Below are 27,950 nucleotides of genomic sequence, written 5' to 3'. Positions count from 1 at the left end.
GTTAAAGTTCATGTCCACTTTAGTACTTATTCTTAGGACACAAGATGATCTATTATGAAGGAGATGGAGGAAATAATTACCAGTCTTTTTTTTTTTTATTCATCACACATGCCCAGGTCTGAAAATTATATATATACAATGAATTACATGCTCAAACTTCTAAAAGAAATTCAAAAGAAATTACTACTCGTAGAGGATGTTTCTCTCTTGCCCTGTTTATATTACATTGCACGTATCAAAGGAGGGCAATGAACAAGAATACACACTATACCAAAATTTATACTATATTTGACTGTACATATTTTCACGAAAGCAGGGATGCTTCACCAGAAACGGTCCTTGTTAACACTAAGGTATCCAGACATCACTTTCCCTCCAGTATTTCTCATACCATCAATGAGAAAGCACCAAGTGGATCCTAATGCACCAATGAAGAAATCAGCCTCTGTGGCCATCAAAAAATTTGTGAGGGGATAATTTGTGCTTGTTTCCCTGCCAAGACTAGCCTCATAAGCAGCCATTCTCATGTTTCCAACTTGACGTGCCACATTTGTATAATAGAAGTTCCAATGGGGATAGAGCTTTGTTTGATCTATCACTCCCTGCTTGAAAGGTCCCATTTCGTGTTGAGTTTGCAGATCCTCTGTAATAAATTGTGTCTTAAAGTAGAAGATTTACCTGCATTTCTGTAGACAGCCAGATGGTGTTGAGGTTTGGAAACCGCTTGCGGACACGCTCAGCAAGAACCATGTATTCTTCAAAACCAACCACCTTCATCTCAGATGCCTTATCACCCATCCTTACATGCATGCTTACAATTGGTCTAGGTATCCAACGTTTGTGAGTAGACCATATAAAACGCTCAAGATCAGCTTCGGACTTGCTTATAGGTGCCTGTACTGAAGAGGACAACTTAAGGACACAGAAATTTGTAAGTTTAACTAACAAATTTCTTACATAGTCCAGAAAAGGAAGAGACTGGTATTCTAGAGCAAAATAATAACGCTTTAAACACTGAGGCAAGTAGTCTATGGCCTAGCAAGTAGGACTGATGTTCTCCCAGTCATTTGTTCTACCATTCAATGCTTCCATTAATACATGCATAACAAGATCCTCACTCATTAGGGTAAAATTGTGAATAGATACTGCTTATTAAATGAAGTGCAAATGGATAAAGGTCATTTACCTGGATACAGCCAAGGGTAGTTTTGCTACTTTATCCCCTCCATATGTAAGTGAGACCCATCCTTGAGTAATGGATGACTTAATTTTCAAAGAGTGTTCAACTAAAGATAATTTAATTATATATTTAAAATCATTTTTTACATGTTTTATTGTTTTTGCTATTATCTTAAAGGTCTGCTGCTATTGTTTTTATGATTTCATATCATATCTTTTTTTAGACCTTTACGACCATTTATTTACCTGTTTACACACAGGTGATCGGTTATATAATCAGGTAATGAAACAGCTGTTAGGAAATAAGTATCGTGGACTCAGAACTGTTACACATTCTAAGCCTTCAACCATTTACAGCCCTAGTATGAAGGTTAAGAAGTACAGTAAACTTTTCAGTACTATTTTCCATCGGAAACAATTACAACGCAAACCCAACTTGACCAGAACATGCCAAATGGATACTCACTTCAGATCTTATAAAATCTTCTATCACATGACAGCCTAAAATACGAGAATGGAGGGTTATGTTAGGTCGGTTGGCAGTAACCGAAGTCAACAAAATCAATTAGCCCTAGGATAAAATCGATTCTTTTATTGTCTTGCTTCTTTCCTTTTTACTTTTTCCTGGCTGATTTACTGAGCCTGGTCCTATCCTCTAGCAAAACATCCATTTTGCAGTAGCTTGGTACTAGCAGAAAATTCAACAGACCAACTTGCAGTATTCAAGAAAACCATATTCCTCAAAGGGTCTTATTTCATAAAATTAAAAAAAAATCTGCTGATTTCTACAACAAAATAATCAGTTCAAGGATAACTAACCATGATTTCAATTAATTCGTCAGATTTATGTTGTGCTCACAAATAATTCAACCTGAAGTTTGTGAACCTGATGAGTACCATGCAATCTGTAAAAATGTGCATTACTGAAAACCCTTTTGAAACCCACCTACTCACTCGAATCTAAGGATTCAAGACAAAAGACTCTGACAGCATCTTCAATGATGTTTTTATAGTTAAAGAATTTTTTTAGCAAATACTAACATGGCTAGGGGGTCTCTTCACACACCTGCTCAATTGAGGGACTCAGATGATACATCTTTGAAAAAAAATAGAATCTGGTTCAGAATCAAGTCAAGACCGAGAGTCGGACTTCTTTGATTTACCTCAACCAATATCTATAGTTTTTTTATGAAATGTGAATTTATTAAGAGAACAGAAGGAGCTAACTCCTGACAACAAGAGATTGCAAGGAGGCTCCTTGCTTGGCTAGGGCATCAACCACAGAATTTGTTGATCTCGGAATGAGAAACCATAAACAATTAAAGAGATTTACATTATCCAAAATTTAAAAAAAAGGCATCCCAATGGCGCCACGGAGGAGTAGAGGCATTCTAGCACCAACCGATCACCACCTTAGAGTCTCCCTCGATCAGGATAGGTCCGGAGCAATGATCGCGAAAAACACGAAGCCCATTGAGAAGGCTTTGAAGCTCAGCCGTCGTGTAGTTTGCAACACCAAGCGGCCTAGAGAACGAGACGATCTGATTCCCAAGAGAATCACGGATCATGCCACCAAAGCCAGCTAAGCCAGGGTTACCAAGAGAAGAGCCGTCAAAATTCAGCTTAAGGACTCCGGCAGGAGGCGGGGTCCATTCGCAGATGACAGGAGGCTTCGAGGAGAGGTGAAGCTGAGCTAGGCTTCTCCAATTATTCCTGATGGATGATCCAGAGAAAGGGGAGAAGGCCTTTCTAGGATGAAGCCAAGTTGTAATATTGCCTGAGATGGTTTCAATAACTCTATCTTGAGTGCTGAGTTTGGCATTGAATCTTCGTTGATTTCGCTCTAGCCAAAGTCCCCAAGGGATGAATGTGGATAAAGTATATATCATCAATTTCCCAAGACCGGGGATAGGGATCCCAACGAGCATACGACAGGTGGCTGTCAAGTCCTCAAGGAAGCAGAGTTGGAGACCAATTTTGCTAAGAATCGACGTCCAAATCTCCCAAGAGAAAGGGACCTTGGATTATGTAGGAAAGAGGTTGAGTACTTTGATGAGGTTTTTAGGCCTTATGCCAGCCTTTTGTAGGGTCATCTTGGCATATACCCAAATCTTGTCAAAGTACATTATACAAACCTTGAATTAGAAGAGCTTGAAAATGGAGAGCTCAAGTTCACTACCTATGTTTAGAGTATTTCTATATCCCTCACATTATGTGAGCTTAATGAGCTTTTGGTCACTCCCAAGGATGGACACAACATATATGTCAAGGAGAGTTCGCCTACCAACCTTGGAGACGTGTGTCCACAATCACTCACCGACACTATTAGCCTTGTGTTTGGGTAGACAATAGGAAGCTCTTTTGAGATCAAGATAAAGGATTTGAGTATAGGAGCATCGACTCTTCTTGGAGATAGTCACTCGCATCCCCAATTCTAGAAAATGAATTTTCTCTTGATTGACGACCTCTAGCATCTTTTAGTAATGGGTTTTGACCCTATTGAAGAGAAGATATGGAAGCCTCTTACATGACTCTCACGGTAAGCAATCTCACAGAGCCGGAATTTATATGGTGGAGTCTTACAAGAGTCTCACAGAAGAGTCTCAATTTAAAGGTGTTTTAGTTGTGCTAGTCTTCTATTTATGTTGAGTTATTTAATTATCCTATGACTTATATTTAAGTGTTAGAGTTTGGGTGTAATTGGGACAAGGGTAGTTTAATTGTAATTGGACTCTACTACTTTCCTCTATTATAAAATAGGGGTTCACGTACTCTGATTACATGAAGTGAATGAAATTTTTCTCTTTTCCATAAAGTCAACATGGTATCAGAGCATGTTTTGTGAGTTGATTCAGTCAACCCATAGAGATAATGTGATTCTTTTATGAACTATTATCACTAGCAGTTTAGGTTCGTATCTATTTTTTTTTTTTTAGACTCTATACCCGTTGTTTGCTTTACGTTTTCATATCTATACTAAGGTTTTAATATTGCATATTATATATTGACAGAGTTTTATTCTGAGAATCATCTTCTTCTCTATTTTGTTTACTGTTGCTCGGTAGATGACTACTTGGTGGATGATCAACATGATTATCAATCTATCATATCTTTTACTCTATCTTTGTTGCCCTGGCGTTTTGGTTTATGGATTTGGTTTCCACTAACTTTATGTATTTTGAATTTAATATGTTGGAAAGAGAGTTTCTATTTTTCCACGTCAGTTACTGTTTTTAATCCAAGTTCTTTGCTATCTTCCGACTGTTATCTTTTGAAGATAGAATTGTATCTTCCTGTTCAGGTGGCTAACAATTTCTTCCTCTGCATGGCAGAAAGGGCATATGGGGTTAACTCCGAGGTGGCCACGAATTCTGAGGTTGTCAACAGAGAGAATCTTATTACGGCAAACACTCCACATGAAGAATTTTACTTTTGGTGGGGCACTAAGGCGCCAAGTGAATTCTACTGTATGCTTGGGGCCCCGAGTGATCTCTCCTCGAATAGCAAGAGAAGCAGAGAAGATAGAGAAAGAGCCACTTTTATCTGGCCACCAGATCAATTTGTTTGTATTGTTAGCTTGGAATCTGGTTGGCTGCAGAGCGTCCAACAGTCGACTGGCTTCAAGACTTTCTGACTCAGATAGGCCATGACGAGGCTGAATATTCCATCCCCCATTATTAGCGACTTCAGCAATGGTACTATTCCTCAATGTTGAAATTCTAAAGAGGCTCGGAAAAGTGTTTTGAAGAGGCATATCACCCAACCACCAATCTTTCCAGAATCTGATATGATGGCCATCTCCCACATAGAATCGGATTGCAGCAGAGAAAGTAGGAGTTAGGAGATAGAGCGACCGCCAAATAGGAGATAAATTCCTTCTGTTTCCCCCATCTGTCCACCACTTAGAGGAGATGTCGAGCTTTGAAAACACCATATTTTTTCAGAGGTTTGGAGGAGCTGAATTGAGTCTCCAAATCCATTTAAGGAGCAAGGCCTTATTCATGTCTTTGGAAAGCCAGATTCCGAGACCTCCAAAATTCTTCGAGAGGCAAACTTCCTCCCAGTTGACCAAATGGTACTTGAAATCAGGGTTGTTCCCTCTCCAAAGAAAACGCTTCTTCATTTTATCAAGTTGCTGACAAACAGAGGCAGGGCAAGGCATGAAGGAAAGATAGTGGTTTGGAATACCAGTGATACATGATTTCAAAAGAGTCAACCTTCCTGCTTTTCTAAGCAAACAACCCTTCCATGATGCAAGCCGTATTTCCATCTTCTCTATGACTGGGTTCCAAAGATCTTTGCAAATACGACCAGTGAATAGAGGAAGGCCAAGGTAAGTGCAAGGAGTGGATGAGATTCCGCAACCAAGCACCTCCGCCATTTCTGAGAGATATTTTGGGTAAATATTGAACCCAATCAAAGAAATTTTCCTTCATTTGACTTTTTGACCTGAGCAGATTTCAAAGAGCCCCAAAACTGCCTTGACTTTTTTTATGTTATCCAACGTTCTAGCTCCAAAAATCAAAGTGTCGTCTGCATATTGTAGCACCGGAATGTTGAAAGCAGAGGAGCTGCTGGTTGGATGTAACAGTCCACATTTTTTGGCCGAAACAAGCATGGCAGAAAGGAATTCAGCCACAATGTTGAAGAGAAGAAGGGAAAGGGGATCACCCGTCTTAATCCTCTTGATCCATTAAAGCGACCACAAAATGTTCCATTTAAGATAAGAGAGTACGAGGCGGAGGACAAGCAGCTCTGAAATCAATATCTCCAACGATCTCCAAAGCCCATCCTACGCATGATGTCATCCAAGAGACTCCAATTTACCCGATCAAAAGCCTTTTCTAAATCCAACTTAAGCATAGAAGTTGGATCCTTCGAGCGAGAAAATTTATCGATCAGCTCGTGCGCCGCCATAGCCGAGTCCAAGATGTTTCTGCCCTTCAAGAAAGCACTCTGGCCATGGCTGATGACAAGGGGGAGAACTGTTTTGAGCCTGTTTGCAAGGAGTCTAGCAATCTTGTATGAACTTGAAATCAGGCTGATAGGGCGAGAATCACCAGGGGTCTCAACATTTCTGTTCTTGGGAATAAGTGAGATAAAAGAAGCTCCCATGCTGAGGAAGGAGATGTCATGAAAAAACCTTCAACCATCTTATAAATATCTCCCTTGATAATTGGCCAAGCACGATGATAAAATTCACCATTAAAACCATCAAGTCCCGGGGCACGATCACAAGCCATGCCCAAGACTGCCTTCTCAATTTCCTTATGAGAGAAAGGAGCTTCAAGGATAGATGATGCAGAGATGGGAAGCTGCCCAAAATGAAGCTGTTGGACCTTGGGCCGATTAATAAAATCATCAGTGTATAAATCTATAAAAAAACTGAGCAGCTCGTTAGTAATTTGGATCCTATTCGACGTTACCTCATTATTGATGCATAAAGAGGTAATTCGGTTGGATCTCTTCCTCGTCGAAGTGAGGGAGTGGAAAATTTTTGTATTGGCATCTCCTTCCGTTAGCCATTTAAAATGGGCTCTTTGCTTCCAACTGATTCTTTCCTGAACTAGGAGAGCTTGCAATTCCCTTTGAAGAGAAAGGCGAGAGGAAAATTCAAATGGAGATAGGTACCTTTGTTCTTCCGAAGAGTCAACTCAGTGATACGGGAGAGGAGAGAGGATTTCTTTTCTTTGGAAGATTTGCGACGCTGGAAGGACCAATCCTTAAGATTCTTTTTAAGGAGTTTGAGCTTTATCGGAAGAGACCACTTTGGTCGACCCCAAGCTAGAAGATTGGACCACCAATTTTTCAAGAGCGCATCAAAATCAGGATCCGAGAGCCAGGTGTTTTCAAATCTGAATGGGGGAGGACCCCATCGTCCACAAGAAGTGGATACGAGAATTCCTACCCGATTGAGGACTTTCCCAGAGACATCTTCATAAAGATACAGAAAATTTGAGTCTGCCAAGAAACAGTCTAATTTTGAAAGGATAGTTGTTGCCCGTTAGACCAAGTGAATGTTTTCCCGGAGAGGGTGATTTCTTCAAGATCACTACTACCGATGAAATCAACAAAGCCCCTCATAGAAGATGAGATGTGTGTAGCTGGAGGTTGCTTCTCGTCACAGAAACGGATTGCATTGATGTCTCCCGCAAAACACCACGGGAGAGACCACTGAAGATGAAGGTTAGAAAGCTCCTCCCAGAAGTTCCTCCTTTCACGATATCGATTGGGGCCATAAACTCCAGTAAGACACCACTGAGAATCAGAGCATCGATCTCGAAAATGAATCTCCACCGAGTAAGTTCCGTGCCTGATGTTAACAACGTCGAAAAGAGAGCTATCCCACAGAATCATGATTCCACCGGAGAGGCTAATGGAGTTTACAGTCAACCATTGCAGCGAGGGGCAGTTCCAAAGGTCTTGAGCGAGGCTGTCGCTTGGATTTTGACATTTAGTTTCTTGGAGCACCACAATGGAGGGGTTGTATTGTGATAGGAGGCGACAGATTAATGCTCGCTTCCGTGAAGATCCTACTCCCTAGACATTCCAAGAGGCCAAGATCATTTAGAATTGAGTTGATGAACTCCCAAATCTGGTGTCCGTCTTGGTTTCCGTCCTGGAGTCTGACCATGAAAAGCCACGTCCAAGAGGCGAGCCAGATTCATCATGTTTTGCCAAGTTTCCTCATCATATCGACTTCGTTCAGCTAGAAGCTCTGCTGCCATCCTTCATTTGGAGGGAGGGGAGACTTGAGGTGGTCAGATAGGGGGGTGCTGTTGGCCAAACCAGTCCCTGATTGGCAACGGGCGAGACCACTCTTTTCCCTTTGGTGATAGGTGGCCAGAATTGGAGGAGCAGGAAGATCCGGTTCCGCATGGTGTTAGGATTGGGCTCGGGTAGTTAAGTTTAGATTTCTTAATTATGGTTGGAAGATGCATTTACTGTCACCAACTTTTTCATCACCCTAGTTAACAAAAATTAGGTGGCATCAGCTACCTATATACATTGCTAAGCAACCCAATGAGGGTCTTCAGAAGTCAATCAAGTGTCAAGTGGCCCTTCTGATCCTTACTGTAATAAGTTTAGCTTGAGCACAAGCTTTCCTATTGAATCTGTTTTGTAAATCAGCTAAACTCTAGCAGACAATGATTTGTAGGGGCTTCTGAATAAATGATTATTTAAATTATTTTCTGATAAAGTAGATTGGTAGCATTATTACTATAATATCATTTTGATATATTATCCACATGATTTAAAATAGGCAGAGTGCCAAATGACAGAAAGTTCTATATTTTATTTCATGTTCAGTATATTATATAATTGTGGTGCAGGTTTTATAAAGCTTGGTTTGAACCTTCTTGTTGTATATGTTGTCAAACCAAGTGAAGAGCTTAGGCAAGCATGTGCAGCAGTCAATAAGCTGAATTATGAAGAATATTTGCAGTGGCAGGTTTCATTGTTAAGAATAGTCTCATATGGGTCTAGGGTTAGAAGAGTCTTGTGTTTATTACTTGGAAAGAGATGTCCTTACTTCAACTATCACTTCGGGATAAACCTGGGCCCAACCTCAATATGGTACTAGAGGTGGTTCCTGTAAATCGACGTCCACCCAAATTGTCTACATGTAGAGCCATAAAGAGGGCTTCACATGAGAGGAAGCAATTCATAAATACATGAAGGGAAGAAATCCTGTACTCAGTACTGGAAAAGAGGCCTCCTAACTTCAGATAATCAATTAGAGATGGACCTGGACCTAACATTAACAAGTATGTTGTGAAACTTATGCAATCTGATCATATTAAGATTTAAATTTAATATACGGTTCTAAACACATTTATTTGGTTAGGCTTGGGTCAAGACCAACTCATGCTCTAGACAACCCCAAGAAAACAGCCTCAACATTGATAAGCTTGAATCAATTGCCCAGTGTTGAAAATCACCTTTAAAGAGAACTGAAAACCAGGGCCTTGAGCTTGAATCAAGCTTAATCTGCAATTGAACAGTAACAAGCCTATTTTCTTAAATCCAGTCAAGCTAACTTGAAACGCAGCTTGTTTAATGGGTAAAGTCCCCACCATGCTGATCTTAAGATTGATGGTTTAAGATGAAATCCAAGTCATGATCAGGATAAGAAGCCAAGTTCAAGTATGACCACCACTAGTAGGCACAGCACCTTTACATCCTACCCTTGCATTGAGTAGGATCAAATTTCCAAGGATACATGTACATTAACCAAATTTGCAACAATGATCTAATGAACACTAGGTTAATATGGTTATTTTGTATGGGATTAAGCTGCCAGTCACAGAGAACTAAGCGCCCATACAACAAGCTGGTTGAATGGCTGTTATCTTTGCTAGCTACATGGTGCCCTAGCAGACTAACAACCTGATCAATGAGAACTAATGGGACTTCTTGCCATTATTATTCATGCTATTGACAAGCTTAAAAAAGCATCTCATTATGGTAAAAAACAAATAGTTTATCTAGTAATTAAAATAATTATAAATGGCTTTTGGATTTGAGAATATTTCAAAATGTTATTCATCAGCGACAGACCTCTGGCCATTCTTCACGAAGACTTGTTAGTACCATCTTTGCAGCTTTCTTTCCAAATGCTTCATGTCGAGCAATATTTAGCAGACCACAAGTGTACAGACTTTGGAATCTCATCAGATAGCGCACAGCCTATAATAGGAGAAATGCTCTTAGTATAACCTAAATAACATTGTACAGCAGTCAACAATATCTGAAGCACAGCTAGATAAACATGAGTAAACTGAAAATATGCTTGTATTGTCAAGAAACATCCCCTAAAAACTTCTCCAAGTTATCTAATATTTCGGATGCCTTAAAAATTGAAAAGATCTCCACAGAAAGGCACAAAGTGCCGCAAATTTTTACTTACAGAAGAAGGGTAGCTTTCTGGGGAGAGCATCATAGGTTTGTGAAATAACATATTGGTTGCCAAATACTTGGCACAAATAATAAACATACTCACGAAGATAAAAAGAGCATATACGGATCAGTATGGCTTAATGTAGCTGACTACAAATAACACCATATGATGAGAAAATAGAAGAAACCACATAGAAGTTTCATAGCCAGATCTATATGCTCATATTAGTAATATATGACTTTGACTGATTTATCACTCCATAGGTCTGACGGAAGGAGGCTACAACCCTAATATAAAGCAGTTAGTTACTTAGGTTGGCCCTTCTGTGATAAGAATTCTTAGCAATACATAGATGATGTAATGTTTGATTGGGTGGTGTGTGCATGTGTACTTGTCATGCAAAAAAACAAAAAAATGATGATAACACAATTAATGAGCTAATACCTGAATTTTATACTGCATTCTACATCTGGAATAATTGGTCATGCTTCAAGGATCTCAGAAACCATCTAGTGAAAAAAAATGCAATTTCATACTCTTTGCCGTCTCAAAATGGGAAAATCACTAACTACAAAACACATGACTCGCCAAAAATTTCTCTGGAGGATAATATCTTAGGCTGATGATAATGATCTTTGTGAAATATGGTCCACTAAAGGGACAAACAACATGAATACAACGAGAGAAACAAACAATTTTCTATTTTATCTATTGAATAACAAAAACAGGGGCATTTTGGTTATTTTACCTTATCGTTATTTATACTTCTTGATGTAATCTTATTCTACATGTCAAACTATGTCTATGAACCAAATTTCATGTGAAGAGGACATGTAGAATAGGAGATATAGAGAATTAGGGTCTTCACTTAAAGTAGGAGCAATGTTGTAAATTATACTCAACCCACTCAACCCTAAGCTATAAATAGAAGTTGGGGGACATCCAGTTCCCCCATCTCAGTTTCTTTCTAAATTTTCTCTTCTCCACTTTCTCTCCCTCTCTTTCTCTCTCTTCAACCTTCTTTCTTCTTATTCTTTTCATTATCATTTTTTTTTTGTCCACCATCCTATCATCTTCAATACTGAAAAAAAAATTTCTAATGCCTTTATAAAATCTTATATTATGACATCAGTCATTCTAGTCATCAGAACACCACAAGGAAAACCCTGCCGAAGTAACTCTCTATGTTTATCAAAATTAAGTTAAATGCTTTGCTTGATTAGATATACGAAATATTAGTGTTAGAACACAAATGTAGGGGTATTTTGGTCTTTTCATCATCTCATATAGGCCCATATGGTTATAGCAAGTTGGACTGCTTATTAGGACTTAATATTTCATGTTTCATTTAATTCTGATATGTACTTCTTAAGTTATAAGTCTTTTTGTACCAAGGGGCAGATTTGTTCTTTCATGTTAAACTCACTTAAGTGAATGGATAAGAGGAAGGGATTGATTCTTTTTTGAGCCCCGGATTCACGCAGCTCTTTAATGCATCTTTTCCATCTTCATCTTCTCTCTCTATTCTCCTCCTTTCTTCCCTTCTAATCCTCTAAACCTTGCAATTTCACATGGTATCAGAGCAATAGAAAACGATCCTGTGCAGTTCCTCTACAGCTCTTGAGCTCTCTTCCCCTTTGTTTATCCCTATGGAAGGTTCTTCAAAAAAATTCTCTAATGGTAGGTAAACTTTAGAGTTTTTCCCTTTTTTATTTACATAACCATTTGGTTGATGGCCACTACTGCTACTTGAGCAGTTATCATACCCTACTGTCCTTAAAGGGTTTCCAATTGAAGCTTTTTGCTTTCTCCCTGCCTGTGCAACCCTTACTATGCTTGCATCATCAGTTCTCTGCCTATGTCCTCATGATTGTTGGTGTTTAAACTGCATGTTATGGTACTTAATGACTGAATCAGGGATTGTGTGTTATTGCTTCCTGTGGTGTTGTGTTTGTGCCCTAATTTTTGTTTTCTGGGGTTCACTTGTCTTTCATTGGGTGGATTTGCGTTGTTGATTCTTTGGATTAAGAACATCTTCTTGCGTCCAATTGTCATGTAATCCAAGGACTAAAAGGCAGATTGAAAACATGTTGTTGTCCTTAAGCCCCTTGAGAGTTCAGACAGTAAAGACTCTCATTCCATCCAGATTAATAAGCTGAATGGGTCCAATTATGTGGATTCGTTCCAATCTATTCTTATGTTTTTAAAAGCAAAAGGGAAGGCAAAATACATTAGGGATGATCTCCTAGTCCCATAATGAAGGTTGGGAGACCAAAAACAATCAGATTATGACTCGGTTAGTAAACAACATAGAGTCCCAATTTAGTGATCAGATCTTGAGTTGTGGGACTGCCTAGAAAATGTGGACTACACTGCTTCAATTTTGTCATAGGAGAGCAATTTGCCTCGCATACATGAATTTTATGTTCGATATTTCAATATGCAGAGGGGTGACAGATCACTCACTGATTACTTTACCAGGATGAAGGTTGTTCTACAAGAAATCAGCACCTTCCATTCTTTTACTATGAATGTTGATGACATTGGAAAGGAGAAAAACCAAATTCAGATACAGATGGTCTGGAATCTGAATATGATGCTATACAGGTACAATTGTCAGCTAATGATGATGTGAGTATACTTGAGCAAGCCTTCAACCGAGTCATCCCAGTAGAAGGCGTAGTAGCAAGTAAAAGTGAGAAGGATACAACTCTTTGATGCAACTGCTCCGAGGCTCGAGGCTATGGGAGCAGTAGTAGAGATCGTGGTGGAGATTCCTCTAGTTGTAGTGATAAAGGGGATAGGAAGTGGCCGAATAAACCACTTCTCTGATAAACGTTGGGAGAAATTTGGCAAACCAACATGAGTGAACTCCACTATGACTGCCAGTCTTCTTATTTTGATCCTCATAAGGAGATTCAATAGTTACATCAGAGGCTTGGTCAATTGATCATCATACCTACCACTCCTACTACCATTGAGCAGATACTTCTTCCTTAGCATGGGCCACATTGGCAAGTACATGTATGCCTGTAGTGAATGTGTCTCATTCTCCTTCCTAGATCATCGATTTAAGAGCATCCACCCACATGCCAAGTATGGCTTCTTTGTTTCAGTCTATTAACTCTTATTAGTCCTATCATCATGTTACTTTAACTGATGAGTCTACCTCCCCGCTTCAGGGGGAGGGTACTGTACATACCACACCTCAGATATTGAGGAGTTCTCTTCTCTTTGTTCCAAACTTTCCTTTCAACTTTTTGTCTGTGAGTCATATAACTAAATCTCTTAATTGTTCTATAAACTTTTTTTTGGCTTTTGTGTCTTTTAGGACTTTTAGACGAAGAGGATAGCTGGTTCAAGACATGAGAAGGGCAGGCTCTATTTGCTAGATGCTATATCTATTTCAAAGGCTGTGGCACTTACTACTAAAGAATCTTTATACCTATGATACTTGCGTTGTGATATCATCAATAGCTAAACTCCGTTTGTCCTTTCCATCTTTGCTAACTGATATTTCCTTTGATTGTGAGTCGTCTCAACTAGGTAAACATTGCTAGACAACTTCCCCTATTAATTGTAGTCGTAGCACTTGAGTTTTTGAACTAATACATTCAAATGTATAGGGTCCATGTAGAGTGCCTAGTCCATTTGGTTTTAAATACTTTGTATCTTATGTAGATGATTTTAGTAGAATCACTTGGGTATATCTCCTACGAGAGAAATCAGATGTCTTTGATGTATTTGTGACATTTTTCAATGAAATAAAGAATCAGTTTGGTGCCCGTCTTCATATTTTTCATACTAATAATGGACTTCAGTGTGAAAAGTATGAAAATTCTAGAGAGAGAGAGAGAAAGAAGAGAGAAAAGAGGCACAAGCTCTGAATGAGCTGTGTTGGGGGTTGTGCATGACCTTCAATGCTATTTATTTGGTTTTAAGTAAAAAATTACAGAAATGATAAAAATGCCCCTCTTACATAGAAAACACTTATTCCTTTATAACTCTCATTCTACTCTTCCTATGAATATAAAAATTTGTACGCTGACTAAATCAAATATGCTGAACAAGATAGTGCCATAATATAAAATATCCAATCATGTAAAGCGACCAAAATACCCTTGAGCTGATTTTCTCACACTCCCCTTCAAGTTGGAGCATATATATCCATGAGGCCTAGCTTGTCATAGAAGCTTATAAATTTACACTTTCCTAATGCCTTGGTGAAGACATCTCTAGGTTGATTAGCCGAACGAACATAGAGGGTGATCACATATTTCTTCATCACAACATCTCTAACAAAATGATAATCCACTTCTATGTGTTTTGTTTTCTCATGAAAAACAGGATTGCTGACAATAAATATAGCGGCCTGGTTATCACAAAACATAGTCATGGCTTCATTCAGATGGAAGCTTAACTCCCTAGAGACCGATCTTACCCACATGAACTCATTAATAGTATGTGTCATAACCCTATATTCCACTTTTGCATTGGATCTAGCTACAACATTTTGTTTCTTGTTTTTCCAACTGATTAAGTTGCCACCCAAAAAGACATAGCTAGCCCATACTTGATTTTTTGTCTAGCTTTGACCCAGCATATTCTGCATCAAAGGGCCTCAATTTTCAAGTGGTCATTATTTCTAAAGAAAAGACTTTCCCTGGTTGTCTTTTGAGACATCTCAAAATCCTTTGAGCTGCTTCAAGATGAATCTTCCTAGGGTGTTCCATAAACTGGCTTACCACACTTACTGCAAAAGAGATATTTGGGCGCGTAACTGTGGCATATAAGAGTTTCCCAGCCAGCCTCCTATACAATGTTTTATCATTCAATTCTACAATTTGGTCATCCTGTAGATAGAGTCCAACTTCCATCAGAGTATCTACTGGTTTAACTCCTAATAATTCATACTCATGTAGCATATCAATTATATACTTTCTTTGAGATAGCCAATCCTTCTTCGCTTTTTGCAACTTCAACCCCTAAGAAGTATTTCAATGCTCCCAAGTCTTTGATCTAGAAGTGAGTAGCAAGTAGTTTTTTAACTTCAATTTCTGGGGTACCTCTGCCAAACAATATAATATCATCCACATACAAGTAAAACTATGATCCCTGAAGGTTTTTTCATGACAAACAGCAAATGATCGCAGTGGCTCCTAGAACCTCCCATACACATCACTACTCGACTAAAATTTTCAAACCAAGCACGAGGGTTTTGTTTCAGCTCATAGATTATTTTCTTAAGTATGCATACCTTGTGCATCTCCCCCTGAGCAACATACCTTGTAAGTTGCTCCATATAGACCTCTTATTCTAGGTAACCATACAGAAAAATATTTTTTGTCTAACTAGCATAAGGACCAACCCTGAGTAACAACAATAGATACTAGTACTAAAGATAATCAAGCAACTAGAGAAAAAGTTTCACACACATCTACACCATAAGTTTGTGTATATCTTTTGACCACCAAACGAGTTTTATACCTCTCAACCGAATTTTTAACTGAATACACCCATCTATAGCCAACCACTATAGGACTTGTAGGAGACTCACATAACTAACTGGTTCCTCACTATAACAGAACAACCATCTCTGCATCCATGGCTTGCTTCCATTATGGAAAGGACAACATTCTACACTGAAGAAGGAATAGTGCAAGTAGAGATAGACAATGCAAACTTTCTGTAGTTCTCAGACAAATGATCATATGACACAAAATGAGACAACGGATGACAAGTACCTTTCCAAACACCTTTCTTTACAGCAATGGGTAGTGCATCACTTACTTAAGGATCCTAAAACGAAGATGAGTCATGGTCCTGCAGGGGAGAGGAAGTCGTTGGTTGAGAGGGAAGCACCTATCGACGCTGATATACCTGCAAGGGTTTCTCAATAGTGGTATTTTTGTGTGGGTTCAAGAAAAACATCAACCGGAAGGGAATGACTGACTCAAAAACTAAGGAAGAAGATGGTACTTCAATGGGAGTAGTAAACTCAAAAAAGGGAGTATCTTAAAAAAAATGTGATATCTACGGATACAAATGTTTTCTAGTAGATGGACAAAAACACTTGTACCCCTTTTGTGTACGAGAGTACCCAAGACAAATACACTTAATTGCACAAGAAGATAACTTATCTTTGGATGATCCCATAACATGAGAACAACAAACACGTCCAAAGACACGAGGTGAAACTGAGAACAATGGAGTTGAAGGCAACAAAATTTGAATAAGAATTTTACTTTCTAGAAGAGATGAGGCATCTTATTGATCAAGTAGCAATCATTAAGCATTGCATCACCCCAAAAGTACTTAGGAACCTTCATATGTAACATCATAGTGCAAACTACTTCTAGTAGATGACGATTTTAACACTGCGAGTCCATTTTGTTGTGGAGTAAACACACTTGAGGTTTGATGAATGATCCCTTGATTTTGAGGAAAACTATCAAACTTATTATTCATAAATTCAAGACCATTGTCAGTACGCAAAATACGGATAGAAGCTGAAAACTGATTCTTTATTTCATTGTAAAAGAGTGAATACATCGAAAGCTTCAGACTTCTCTTGAAAGAGATAGACCCAAGTACACTCTCTAAAATCATCAATAAATGAGATAAAGGACCTAAAGCCAAACAAACTTGTTACAAGACAAGGACCCTAAATATCATAATGAATAACCTCAAATAGTTGACTTGTCTTATGATGTGAGGTTGGAAAGGAGCTCCTGTAATGCTTGCCCAACTGACATGAACTGAAGTGTAAGATTGGAAGGAAATTCTGGAAAAACTTGAATCAGTTTTTTTCCGATGAAGGATGACCTAATCGCAAATGCCACTGGAATGGGGTAGCAGATGTATGAAGTGCATGTAGTGTATTAACTAGCAAGTGGCTCTCCAAATAATACAAACCACCTCTCTCACGTGTGGAACCAATTGTCTTCTTCTTCGCAAGGTCCTAAAATAAATAATGAGTAGGATAAAAAGTCAGAGAATAATTCATAGACTTAGTTAATTGGCCCAAGAGACACGAACAATGCAGAGATAATAGTACTAACACCCTGGACTGAGGAAACAGAACAATCAACTAAATTTACTTTCTTTATATGTGATGACTCTTTCATTTTAGAAAACAAGGATAACATACCTGACATGTGAACAGTAGCTCTAGAATCAATAACCCAAGTAGAAGAAGAGGATACATGAGGAGCAGACATACCTGAAGTAGCCAGAGTAGCAATAGGAGTAGGAGCATGAACCAAAAGTGTTGAGGATGAGCCAACTGATAACTGGGCTAGACGCTGCATAATCTATTGTTGTTGTATCTGATCAGCTTCCCCTGATGCGACAAAATCAACAACCTCTAAGATTATTCCACTATTCTTGTTGAATTTAGGACCCCATGATTGAAACCTCAACCAAGGTGAGAAAGGGAGAAGAAAAAGAGCAAAGAGAGAGAGAGAGCTCAGGTAGAGAGGAGAGAAAAGAAAAGGGAGCAAAAGAGTTTAGGCTAGAGAGAGATTCTTCACGAGTTGAGAAGTGGAGAGTTTGATTGAACCCTTCAACCAAGACCCCTATTTATACTATTTTCATTACATATTTAGACATAAGATAGAATCCCAAATATCCCTAATTACATCAATCATGATTATCCAAATCTACATAAATCAAGGGAAGATAAATCGATTACATTAATCAAGGAAGATTGCCAAATCTTCCAACTCATATGATAAGGATGCCAACTCGTGTGATGACTCATCATGCCACCTCACATGATCATGATGGGTCCCATCAGCTCGTGTGATCATGGTAGGTCCCACCTTATAACACTCCCCCTCAAGCTGGGGGTGAGAAAACATTGTAAATGCTCAGTTTGCTGCAGATGGTGGACAAGATCTTATGAGTGACTGGTTTGGTGAGAATGTCTGTAACTTGCCCTTGTGAGGAGATATATTTGAGAGATAATATGTCGGCTTGGAATTTCTCTCGTATGAAATGGCAGTCTACTTCAATGTGTTTTGTTCTCTCATGGAAGACCAGATTTGAGGTGATATGTATTGCCGCCTGATTATTGCAATGTAGATCCATACCCTTCTTTATAGAATCCCAGTTCAGCGAGAAGGGATCTGATCCATAGAAGCTCACTAATTGTGTGTCATGGCCCTGTATTCTGCTCCTGCACTAGACCTTGCAACTATATTCTGCTTCTTGCTTCTCCATGTAACCAAGTTTTTTTTTAACCACTGTACAATATCCCGAAGTAGATTTTCTATCATCCGAGGATCCGGCCCAATCTGCATCTGAGAACCCTTCTATGTTGAAGTGACCATGGTTCTTATAGAGAAACCCTCTTCTTGGAGCTTCTTTCAAATATCGCAATATTCTTTCTAGTGCTTGCCAGTGAGTAAGTTGTGGTTTATGCATGTATTGACTCACAACACTTACTGCATATGATATATCCGGCCTTGTTACACAGAGATAAATGAGTTTCCCCATAAGTTTTTGATATTTTCCGATATCCACATCTCCTCCAGTGCCTGCAGATAATTTTGTATTGGTATCCATAGGGGTTTTTGCTGGTCTACACCCCATTATTCTTGTCTCCTCTAGTAGATAAAGGACATACTTCCTTTGAGATAATAAAATCCCATGTTTGGACGGTATTACTTCAATACCTAGAAAGTATTTTAGTCCAAGATCTTTTGTCTTGAATTCTTCACATATCTTTTCCTTGGTTTCCTAAATGCCCTTGGGATCACTACCGGTTAAGATAATATCATCAACATATACGGCCAAAATTACTTTGTCTTTAGGTGTGTCTTTAAGAACTATAGAGTGATCTACGGAACATCTATGAAATTTGGCATGTATGAGTGTTTGGCTAAATTTATCAAACCATGCACGAGGAGACTGTTTCAGACCATAAAGGGATTTCTTCAATCGACATACCGACTCTCCCTCAACCACCAATCCAGTTGGTTGTTGCATATAAATTTCTTCATCCCCATTGAGAAAAACATTTTTCACATCAAGCTGATAGACCGGCTAGGAAGAATTAGCAGCAAGAGATAATAAAATACGTACCGAGTTCATTTTGGCCACCGGAGAAAATGTTTCCTCATAATTGATCCCTTAACGCTACGTATAGCCTTTAGCAACGAGGCAGACCTTAAGGCTAGCAACTAACCCATCCGGATTGTGTTTAACAGTAAAAACCCACTTACAGCTGACAAGTTTTTTATCTGATGGAAGATGAACTAGAGCCCATGTTTGACTCTCATAGAGTGCCTGCATTTCTTTATCCTGTTATGCACCTAGTCAATACTACCCAAAAGACCGGCCTGTCAGGAGCGGAAAACATAGGTACATAACATCACACCCACGCTCGCGAGAGCCAACGTCCACGGCGGCCCAGTTGCGACGGCCTACTCTAGCGACAACCCATGGTGCGGGAACACACTCAGGTCGCCCCTTCCACTTATAATGGTGGCCCATTGGTACGGGAAGCACACTTTGGTCGCCCCTTCCGCTAGGTCGCCCCCTCCACACCCTCCAAGATTCGAAGTCGCGACGTAGGGCTAGCTTTGATAGCAAATGTTATGCACCTAGCCAATACTACCCAAAAAACCGGCCTGTCAGGAGCGGAAGACATAGGTACATAACCCAGGACCATAACACATCCATTGCCGCCTTCCACCCTAGATGTTTTAGAGCCTCTTGATAGGACTATGGGATTGAAATGGAGGAGATAGACATAAGAAATTGACAACATGAAGAGGATAAACGATGGTGAGACACAAAATTGGATATTGGGTGAGAAGTAGAGGGCCTAGTGCAAGTTCTGGGTTCTTTTCTTAAGGCAATGGGTCGAGTATCATATTGTGGTCCAAAAGGAACAAGAAAAGATGGACTTACCTCAATGGGATCCGCAAACTCCGCAAGTGTCGTGTCAGCCAGCGCTTCAGGGGGTTGAACAATTTTCATAGCACAGGGCACAACCGGTCGAGGAGAGGCTGGTACAGAAGAGAGACCTGGAGGAGCATTGTCAGATTAGTATGAAGAGTCTTCAAAAAAAGTTACATCCCTGGATACAAGTAATCTTTGGAGAGTGGGATTGTAGCAAATATAACCCTTCTGCGTGCGAAAGTATACTAAGAAGATACACTTGACAGATTTTGGATCAAGTTTACTATATTGTGGGGAGGTAATATGAACAAAGCATGTACAACCGAAGACTTTTAAGGGAAGCGAAAAGGGATCACCATATGGAAACAATAAGGAAATGGGGATTTATGACCGAGAACGAGAATGGAAGAGGGTAACCTATTTATAAGAAAGCATGCAGTAAGGATGATATGCGGCCAATAAAAGTATGAGACTTTCATGGTATACAATAAGTTGCAAGCTACCTAAAGAAGGTGACGGTTCTTCCGTTCTGCTACACCATTCTGTTGGGGGCTGTAGGCACAAGATGTTTGATGGATAATGTCATTCTCTTGACAAAAACAATCAACATCTCTGGAAGTATATTCTTTGGCATTATCAAACTAAAGTACTTTGATTTTCTAACCAAATTGAGTGACAACCATAGCATAAAAGGATTTAGATATGGATGGTATTTCACATCGCTCTTTAAAAAGAAACTCTTTAAAATGAAATAGTCGTGTAGTATGAGTAAAATCATCAATAAAGGTAATAAAGTACTTGAATCGGGAAATGTTTGAGACGCTCAAGCTGTGTGGATCAATGAAAAAGGAGCGACACTTTTAAGTTTTGGACAAGGTGAGTATGTGTGTTATGGTCCTGGGGTTAAGTACTTATACCTTCCGCTCCTAACAGGCCAATTTTTTGGGTAGTATTGGTTAGGTACTTAACATCTGGTATCAGAGCTGGCACTACATCACGAGTTCGAATCCCTGAGGGGAGTCCTGGCGTGGGCGGCCGCGAATCCCAGATGCGGGCTCCGTAAGGGAGTATGGGCTCCTGACTTGGACCCCGTCACTAAGTGTTAAGCCGCCATGGACATCGGCTTGTGAAGGTGGGTGTACTGTTATGGTCCTGGGGTTAAGTACCTATGCCTTCCACTCCTAACAGGCCGGTCTTTTGGGTAGTATTGGCTAGGTACTTAACAATGTGGTCCTCTGGTGTTTGCTTAGTTGACATACTTTTCAATTTAAATTTGACCTATCCTTAAAGGTAGGGAAAAGAAAATGAAGAGATTGTGCGGATGGATGTCCCAACTGATTGTGCCATAGACTTGTCTCAGTTTCTTAGTTGAGACAGCATTTATTTGAGGCACGTCCAAGTAGTAAAGCCCCCCTTATTCACGGGTTCCAGCAATCACCTGCTTCATTATAAGATCCTAAAACACACAAGAAGTGGGTGAGAAGGTAATTGAGCAATTAAAATGTTATGTTAGCTGACTAACAGATAAAAGATTCAAGGGAAAGGTAGGAAAAAAAATATCTGTGAGTGGAAGTGATGGTGTAACAGAGGTAGATCCTTTCCGAAGAACTTTAGTTTAGAAGCCGTCAGCTATGGTAACAAGTTTATTCGAGAGACAAGGAGAAACTGAGTGGAGTAGATTTTTGTTTCCTGTGAGATGCTTGGAAGTGGCAGAGAGCACACCTGAAGCGGTGGTGGCAGTAGCAGTTGAGGAGAGACCATCAGTGTTTTCATTTTCTGGAATAAGTCATACTCATCATCGGTAAGGGTTTTCTTTTCTATTAATGGGCTAGACTAGTCCTCCTTTGTATCACTTACTGAGGCTTGATTAGCCTTAACCCAATCCGATATGCCATGGATTTTAACACACTGATCTATAGTGTAACCATGGTGAATTCTCTGTCGTCTATTCCGACAAACCATTCCTTCCACCTCTTCTTCGTCCTCCTCTATAATTTCTTCCACGGCCTCAGCCGCGGTCGGTTGATGATCCCCTATGCCAGGAGTACATAGCGGATGACACTTCCCTAGGAGAAGGAGAAGAAGAGTCTGGAATGCGGAGTAATGTGACACATACATCATCAAAAGTGGGAATAGCAAAGGCTCTAAATGTTTGCTAGGCAAATGGCAGGCTTCCTTCTGCTTGTCTTGGACAGAGACATCGGTGGAGGTAGGCTGAGCTAGCTTCCATTCTTGAAAAAGCTTCTAAAACGAGCCAAATATTCATGGATACTTTCTCCTTGTTTAGTGTTGAACATTCTTTGGAGTATATCATATGGCCTGTGTAAGTTGTCAGAGCTAGAGTACAACTTAACACATGTCTCCCAAATTTGTTTGGAGGTGTCAAGATGAATAACATTGATGGAGACAGGTTCTTCCATGTTGTTGATGAGCCAACTAATTACCAAGTGTCATTTTTTAACCACTTAACATAAGCAATATCTGCTTCATCAATGGGTGGCCCAAATTTGGTGAAGTGACCAAGTAGATCCCATGTTATAAGGAATTGTCGAACCGATGTGGACCAGCTCAAGAAATTTGATATCCCTCGCAAAGGTAGGGTAGTAATCTTAAGAATATCATTCTTGTTACTCATGTATTCTTAAGCCATAAGAGGCAATTCAAGGGTAATAATGTACTCAAATTTGAAGTAGCCTAAGTAAGTTGCTTGGAGATTCAAGACTAGCCAAGGCTAGCTCAGGTAGATGGGAGGAGAACCCGACCTTATCAAGTCTTTAGGCAAGGAGGGAACCCTCTTAAGCCAATCAACTTGCTGGCCAAAAATTTATATAATTAATTCTCTAGTCTTCATTGTAGAGAATAACAAAAATTAATCAATAAGCATGAGATCAAGTAAGGTAAGGTTGCAATTCCGAATTAGATCTTTCCAAGATCATTCCAAAATATATTTGACTCCAGCTTGGGATAAACCAATATATATTTAGTTCCTCATGAATTAGGCAAAATATAATTGATAAAAAATCAAACAAAATCAGGCCTAATCAAGAAGATATTGTAAGATCTTCAAAAACAACAATCTTTCTTCAAATGGATTGGCGTCAACTAGACACTTCCTTTCTTATTTTGTGTTGGTTTTCTTTTATGTAAAACACAATATTCCATGTTTGATTTTCCAAGAACAATCAGCCACCCACAAAATTATAACCTTTTATGCAGAAAATCTCAACATAAACCGATTTTCAGCCAAGAACTTGCAAACCGACAAAACTGCCTTGGTAAACTTCTTCTAATCCGAGATGCATAAATCTCGATAATTTCATAAGATAAAGACAACAATAAAATCATTTTTGAACCATCTTCTAAAGATCCAAAAACCAAGAGCATGAAGTAATAATAACAAGAATGAAAAACTTATCTCACAAGCTTCAATCTTGCTTCACAAAGAGCCTTCTATGAGTAGCTTTGATCATAACTTCTTAGAGCATTCTTTTGATGTAGGGATCCTAAATTTGATGCTCTGATACCATATTGAATTTAGGATCCCATGATTGAAACCTCGAGCAAGATGAGAGAGGGAGAAAAAAAAGAGCAAAGAGAGAGAGAGAGAGCTCGAGTAGAGAGGAGAGAAGAGAAAAGGGAGAAAAAAAGTTTAGGCTAGAGAGAGATTCTTCACGAGTTGAGAAGTGGAGAGCTTGATTGAATCCTTCAACCAAGACCCCTATTATACTATTTTCATTACATATTTAGAGATAAGATATGATCCCTAATATCCCTAATTACATCAATCATGATTATCCAAATCTATATAAATCAAGGGAAGATAAATCGATTACATTAATCAAGGAAGATTGCAAAATCTTCCAACTCATGTGATAAGGATGCCAACTTGTGTGATGACTCATCATGCCACCTCACGTGATCATGGTGGGTCCCAACAACTCGTGTGATCATGGTGAGTCCCACCTTGTAACAATTCTCATGGCTGCTAGCCCAGGCAGGTTTCCAAATTTTATCCAGCATCTATTAAAGTAAAGGTTATTTTGTCCACAATGGACACATTTCCTCTCGGACTTTACCATCACCTCAATCTCGACCTTTGCTTGAATTGTCACTACCTCTAAGGGAACGACAATGGCGAGCTATCAGCGTCGAGAGCAACAACAGGGAGGTCGAACTGTGATAGTTTTGTCTTGGATGTTTGAAGATGATGATCTATAAACAAAAAAAGACAATATACTATTGATTAATTGGCAAACTCATATATGCCACAATGACTGGTCCTAACATATCTTTCATTGTCAATGTTGTTAGTAAGTTTATGGATTGCCTCACAAGGTTCACCTAGAGGTTGCACAGAGAATATAAGATATTTAAATGGGTCACCTAGAAAGGGGTTATTCTTTAAACCTTTGATCATTTAAGAATAGAAGATTTCGCGGATGCAAATTATGTTGGGTCCAAACTTGACAGAAATTCTATCATGGTCAGAATATTGTAGGGAATCTGATATTTAATGAAAGAACTAAACATATTGAAGTTAAATTGACATTTCATTCGAGATGCAATGATGAAGAAGGAATTGTCACTCTTACGTTCGATCTAGTGATCAAGTTGGAGATTTATTTACTAGATCTTTGGGTAAACATGAATTTGGATATATTCTGTAACAAGTTAGGACTTGTAGATATATATGCTCCAGCTTAAAGGAGAGTGTTAGAAAAATAGTTGAAGAGTAGTTTTATGTTTTTACAATACCTGTAACCTCTTGAGTAGATATTTATATTGTTCTATATGTTTAGATCTATCTCTAGTTCATGTTTGATGTAATTTGAGTATGTATATAGAGAGATGTAAGGGGTTAATTAAGTTTTAAATGTAGGAGGGTAAACCCGTAACTATCCCTAAACTTAAGTTATTAAAGAAAATGGGGGTCGAGCAGGACCCCAAAGAGAGTTTTTTTCTAAACTCTCTTCTATCATCTCTCTCCCACCTTCTTCCTTTTATTTCTTCTCTCTATACTCTTCAATCTTACGCTTTTTCAGTATTAAATTGCACTTCACATAGGAGTACGATGTGGTTGATCAAGTCCTGTTTCAAGTAGTCTCTATTTGCAGTCTATGTATACATGGTTAAAATTTTCCAACCAGATGTTTTTAAGCAGGATTTTTTGAGAGAGAAATCGGACACTAAAAGGTTAAAAAAATTCATTGGATTTAAACTTTTCTAACCTAATATTTACTGGTCTTCAAATAACTGGGAATTAAAAACAAACTTGAGATGCCTCTGCATGAGCTCCCTATTATTATCCCACGTCTAAAACAGCTGTCAGTTTCACATCAGTAGTTCATTTTCAGGGAAGAAGTTAAAAAATATTAGTATTCTTAAACTATTAAATATGAGAATAACCTTAACTGGTAATCTTGTTTGTACCTGTGCTCTCCACCACCTCCTGTCCATTTTGCGGTGATTCATCACCAAATTCCCATCTATATCAGTAGTTGGTTGCAAGTAACTCCATGGACTTCCCCAAACTCTACAACACATTTAAGATGTGGTATAATCTCCACTGTAAAACTCTGTAAGAACCAGTTCAATGTGACAACTATACCTTGGTATCCTTCCTGCCCATATCTCTTTAGAGGTGTAATTCTCTTTCCGAGTCACAATGCCTTTAACCCAAGCCTCCTGTCTTGTTACAAGTTCTAACGCCCGATCTTGACATTCTTTAGATGTTTCAGGAAAGAAATAGCAAGACCACCGGGATCGAGAAGGACCTGTCAATCATTTCCTTCAGTACAAAAAAATAGTCTCTACTGATTACACACAAAAAATATACCCAACCTCGAAAGGCACCAAATCAAAATAATTTGGGGTATATGTTGTGATATACCTTTGCAAGCACTGTGGTCAGCCCGATTGAAGTGCCTTGTAACAAGAACACGATTTTCATTAATAGCGATTGCAAGTAGCCCACACATCCCAGCAATTTGAGCTCCAATTCCAAAACCTGTCAGCATCTCCCAGTCAGCAATAAGAAACCGTATCTTTGGATTGCTGCAGTTTGGGGGGTGCTGATGCAGCCAAATGTCACGTTGCACTGTCCTTGTTAATGGGAAATTATCTTCATCTGATCCCAAAACCTACAAAAAATCAGTACTATTTCGGATGTCAGACTTTTGCAGGAATGAGGATGTTGAATTTGTTCATACTGAAAGCACAAACATCGTAAGCTTTAGCCAGTAACACAAGAGACCAGATCTGTTCATGCCAACATCCTCACTTACCCAAGGAGGATAAGCCCCTTCTGATTTAGGGGAGACTCCCGAGCTCCTCTGTTCTTTATCTGTTCCAGGAGTTTTCTGTAACAATTTTAAGCCTAACTGCCCCTTCCATAACGTCCAAGGAGGAAACGTTCCATTTTCCTCAAGACTATCAAGCCGTTGATTCAGCGATGCAATCAGTTCGCAATCCTCCAGATGAGGAGCATCGGGCACATTTGATTTGTTCATTTGGTTTTCTGATGCATTCAACTTGGCACTCCAAGCAGAATATAAGAAAGAGACTCTCCAATCATCTTCTGAACCAAAAGCGCATTAACAAAAAGCATGATCAACAACTATTTACATTTACTTCAACTGCATTAGTTAAATTGCAAAACATAGGAATTGATTGACAAGCTACTTCCAAAACAAGATAGCTTGTGATGCATACTGAGCCGGGGAATTCATTACCAAGAACAGGACATACTTCAGGTAATGAAAGAAAGAAAAAAAAAACTATGAAGCAAGCAGGAAAGAAAACAAAGAAATATCTCGAAATCAAAACAGAAAGAAAAGAAGACAAAAACACTCCAGAATCAAAAGAATAGATTCTCAGACCCAGAAAATAGTAAAACATTGATTACAACGGGATGTTTGATTTCAATAGGCTGTCTTTTGCACCATCATACAATACATCAGAAATCAGAGGAAACAACAAAAGACCGTAATTTGTCTCTTACCAGTATCAATTGTTGCCGAATTATCTGAATATGGTACCGCTGGGGCAGAGTAAACGGCCCCTAGCTCCACCGTTTTGAAGGAACCAAGAGCAGCCAGAGAGAAATACGTCACGCAGACACCACAAAAGAAACCCAAGACGTAAATTTGACAGGGAAGAGAACTACTCATTTGGATGGCTCTCTGAGAAATAACTCTCTCGAGAGTCTTCCGAGGAGATGCTTCCATTTTTCCGCTTAGGCTGCTCCAGTCACATGCAAATACGATCAAAATTTGCAGATGAAAATCACTGCGACCAGTCCTTTCCCTTCAACCATGCCCTAACAGCAAGCGGCAATCAAATTCGAGGTAGACTCTGTATTTGTTTGCAAGTGTACTTCTCGGTTGTGCTTCTTCTCGTTCTAAAATGATAGAGCTCATTGTCAAGTACGCAGGAGCCCACTTTCAAGACGCATTTCTAGCAGTTGACCGCCACATCTCTTCCCAACTGTAAATTACAAAAATCACATGAAATGGAGCTCAGATCATAAAAATAAAGCTGAGTCTAGTGAGTGACGCCATTTGTAAATTCAGAATGCATCAAAAGTTTCTCTGGCTTTAATATTTCACTAGTTTAAGTAAGATACATGGTGATGATGATCAACTTCCTACATCCGCACCTAAATTTAACTACCGCAAGTAGTATCACCAGTAAGCCTTTTTTTAAAAGGTAAGAATCACATGAACACAGAGCAACCATTTATTCCGGCCTTGAAAAGAAAACAATTATTACTGAACTACTTCTTCAGAATGAAAAACTCACATTCACATGTAGTAAAATGACATGGCGAAGAGCAGACTCCTTAAAACCTCATCAGCGAACGGAGAAAAGTCTCGAAATTAAAAACCACAAAAAGAAAACATCAAATTGACAAAATGGGTTCCGATCAAAGCTTCAAATGGAACACACAGAGTCCATTTGT

At 39.1% G+C, this 27,950-nt stretch overlaps 1 protein-coding gene across 3 annotated transcripts; it reads right to left on the bottom strand.

Annotated features, from left to right (window-relative positions):
* Positions 1 to 85: 85 nt before the first annotated feature.
* Positions 86 to 27,950, bottom strand: LOC137950033 (uncharacterized). 3 transcript variants are annotated; one of them, XM_068796379.1, is made up of 9 exons: positions 27,791 to 27,950; positions 26,991 to 27,475; positions 26,275 to 26,567; positions 25,881 to 26,130; positions 25,599 to 25,764; positions 25,421 to 25,523; positions 9,742 to 9,870; positions 679 to 912; positions 86 to 602 (listed from the first exon to the last, which is right to left on the bottom strand). In XM_068796379.1, the coding sequence occupies exons 2-9, from the start codon at positions 27,214 to 27,216 to the stop codon at positions 324 to 326; spliced, it is 1,680 nt and encodes a 559-aa protein (XP_068652480.1). In that variant the 5' UTR covers positions 27,217 to 27,475; positions 27,791 to 27,950; the 3' UTR covers positions 86 to 323. The 3 variants fall into 3 exon arrangements, with proteins under 3 accessions (XP_068652480.1, XP_068652488.1, XP_068652497.1); XM_068796387.1 differs by having other exon boundaries at positions 26,275 to 26,564; XM_068796396.1 differs by having other exon boundaries at positions 679 to 894; positions 27,791 to 27,949.

Source organism: Aristolochia californica, unplaced genomic scaffold, assembly GCF_029961685.1.
Source record: "Aristolochia californica isolate CCGP_79_NKW_82.1479 unplaced genomic scaffold, dmAriCali1.0.hap1 SCAF_1, whole genome shotgun sequence".
Taxonomy (NCBI): Eukaryota; Viridiplantae; Streptophyta; class Magnoliopsida; order Piperales; family Aristolochiaceae; genus Aristolochia; species Aristolochia californica.
Note: the sequence above shows the minus strand (reverse complement) of the source record. Positions and strands in the feature narration are given on the sequence as shown.

Coding starts and splice junctions, on each gene's coding strand:
- LOC137950033 (XM_068796379.1), bottom strand. CDS start 27,216: ATGGAAGCATCTCCTCGGAAGACTCTCGAGAGAGTTATTTCTCAGAGA. Junction 26,568..26,990: donor TTCGGCAACAATTGATACTG/GTAAGAGACAAA, acceptor CTTTTGGTTCAG/AAGATGATTGGAGAGTCTCT. Junction 25,524..25,598: donor TGGGCAGGAAGGATACCAAG/GTATAGTTGTCA, acceptor AATGTGTTGTAG/AGTTTGGGGAAGTCCATGGA.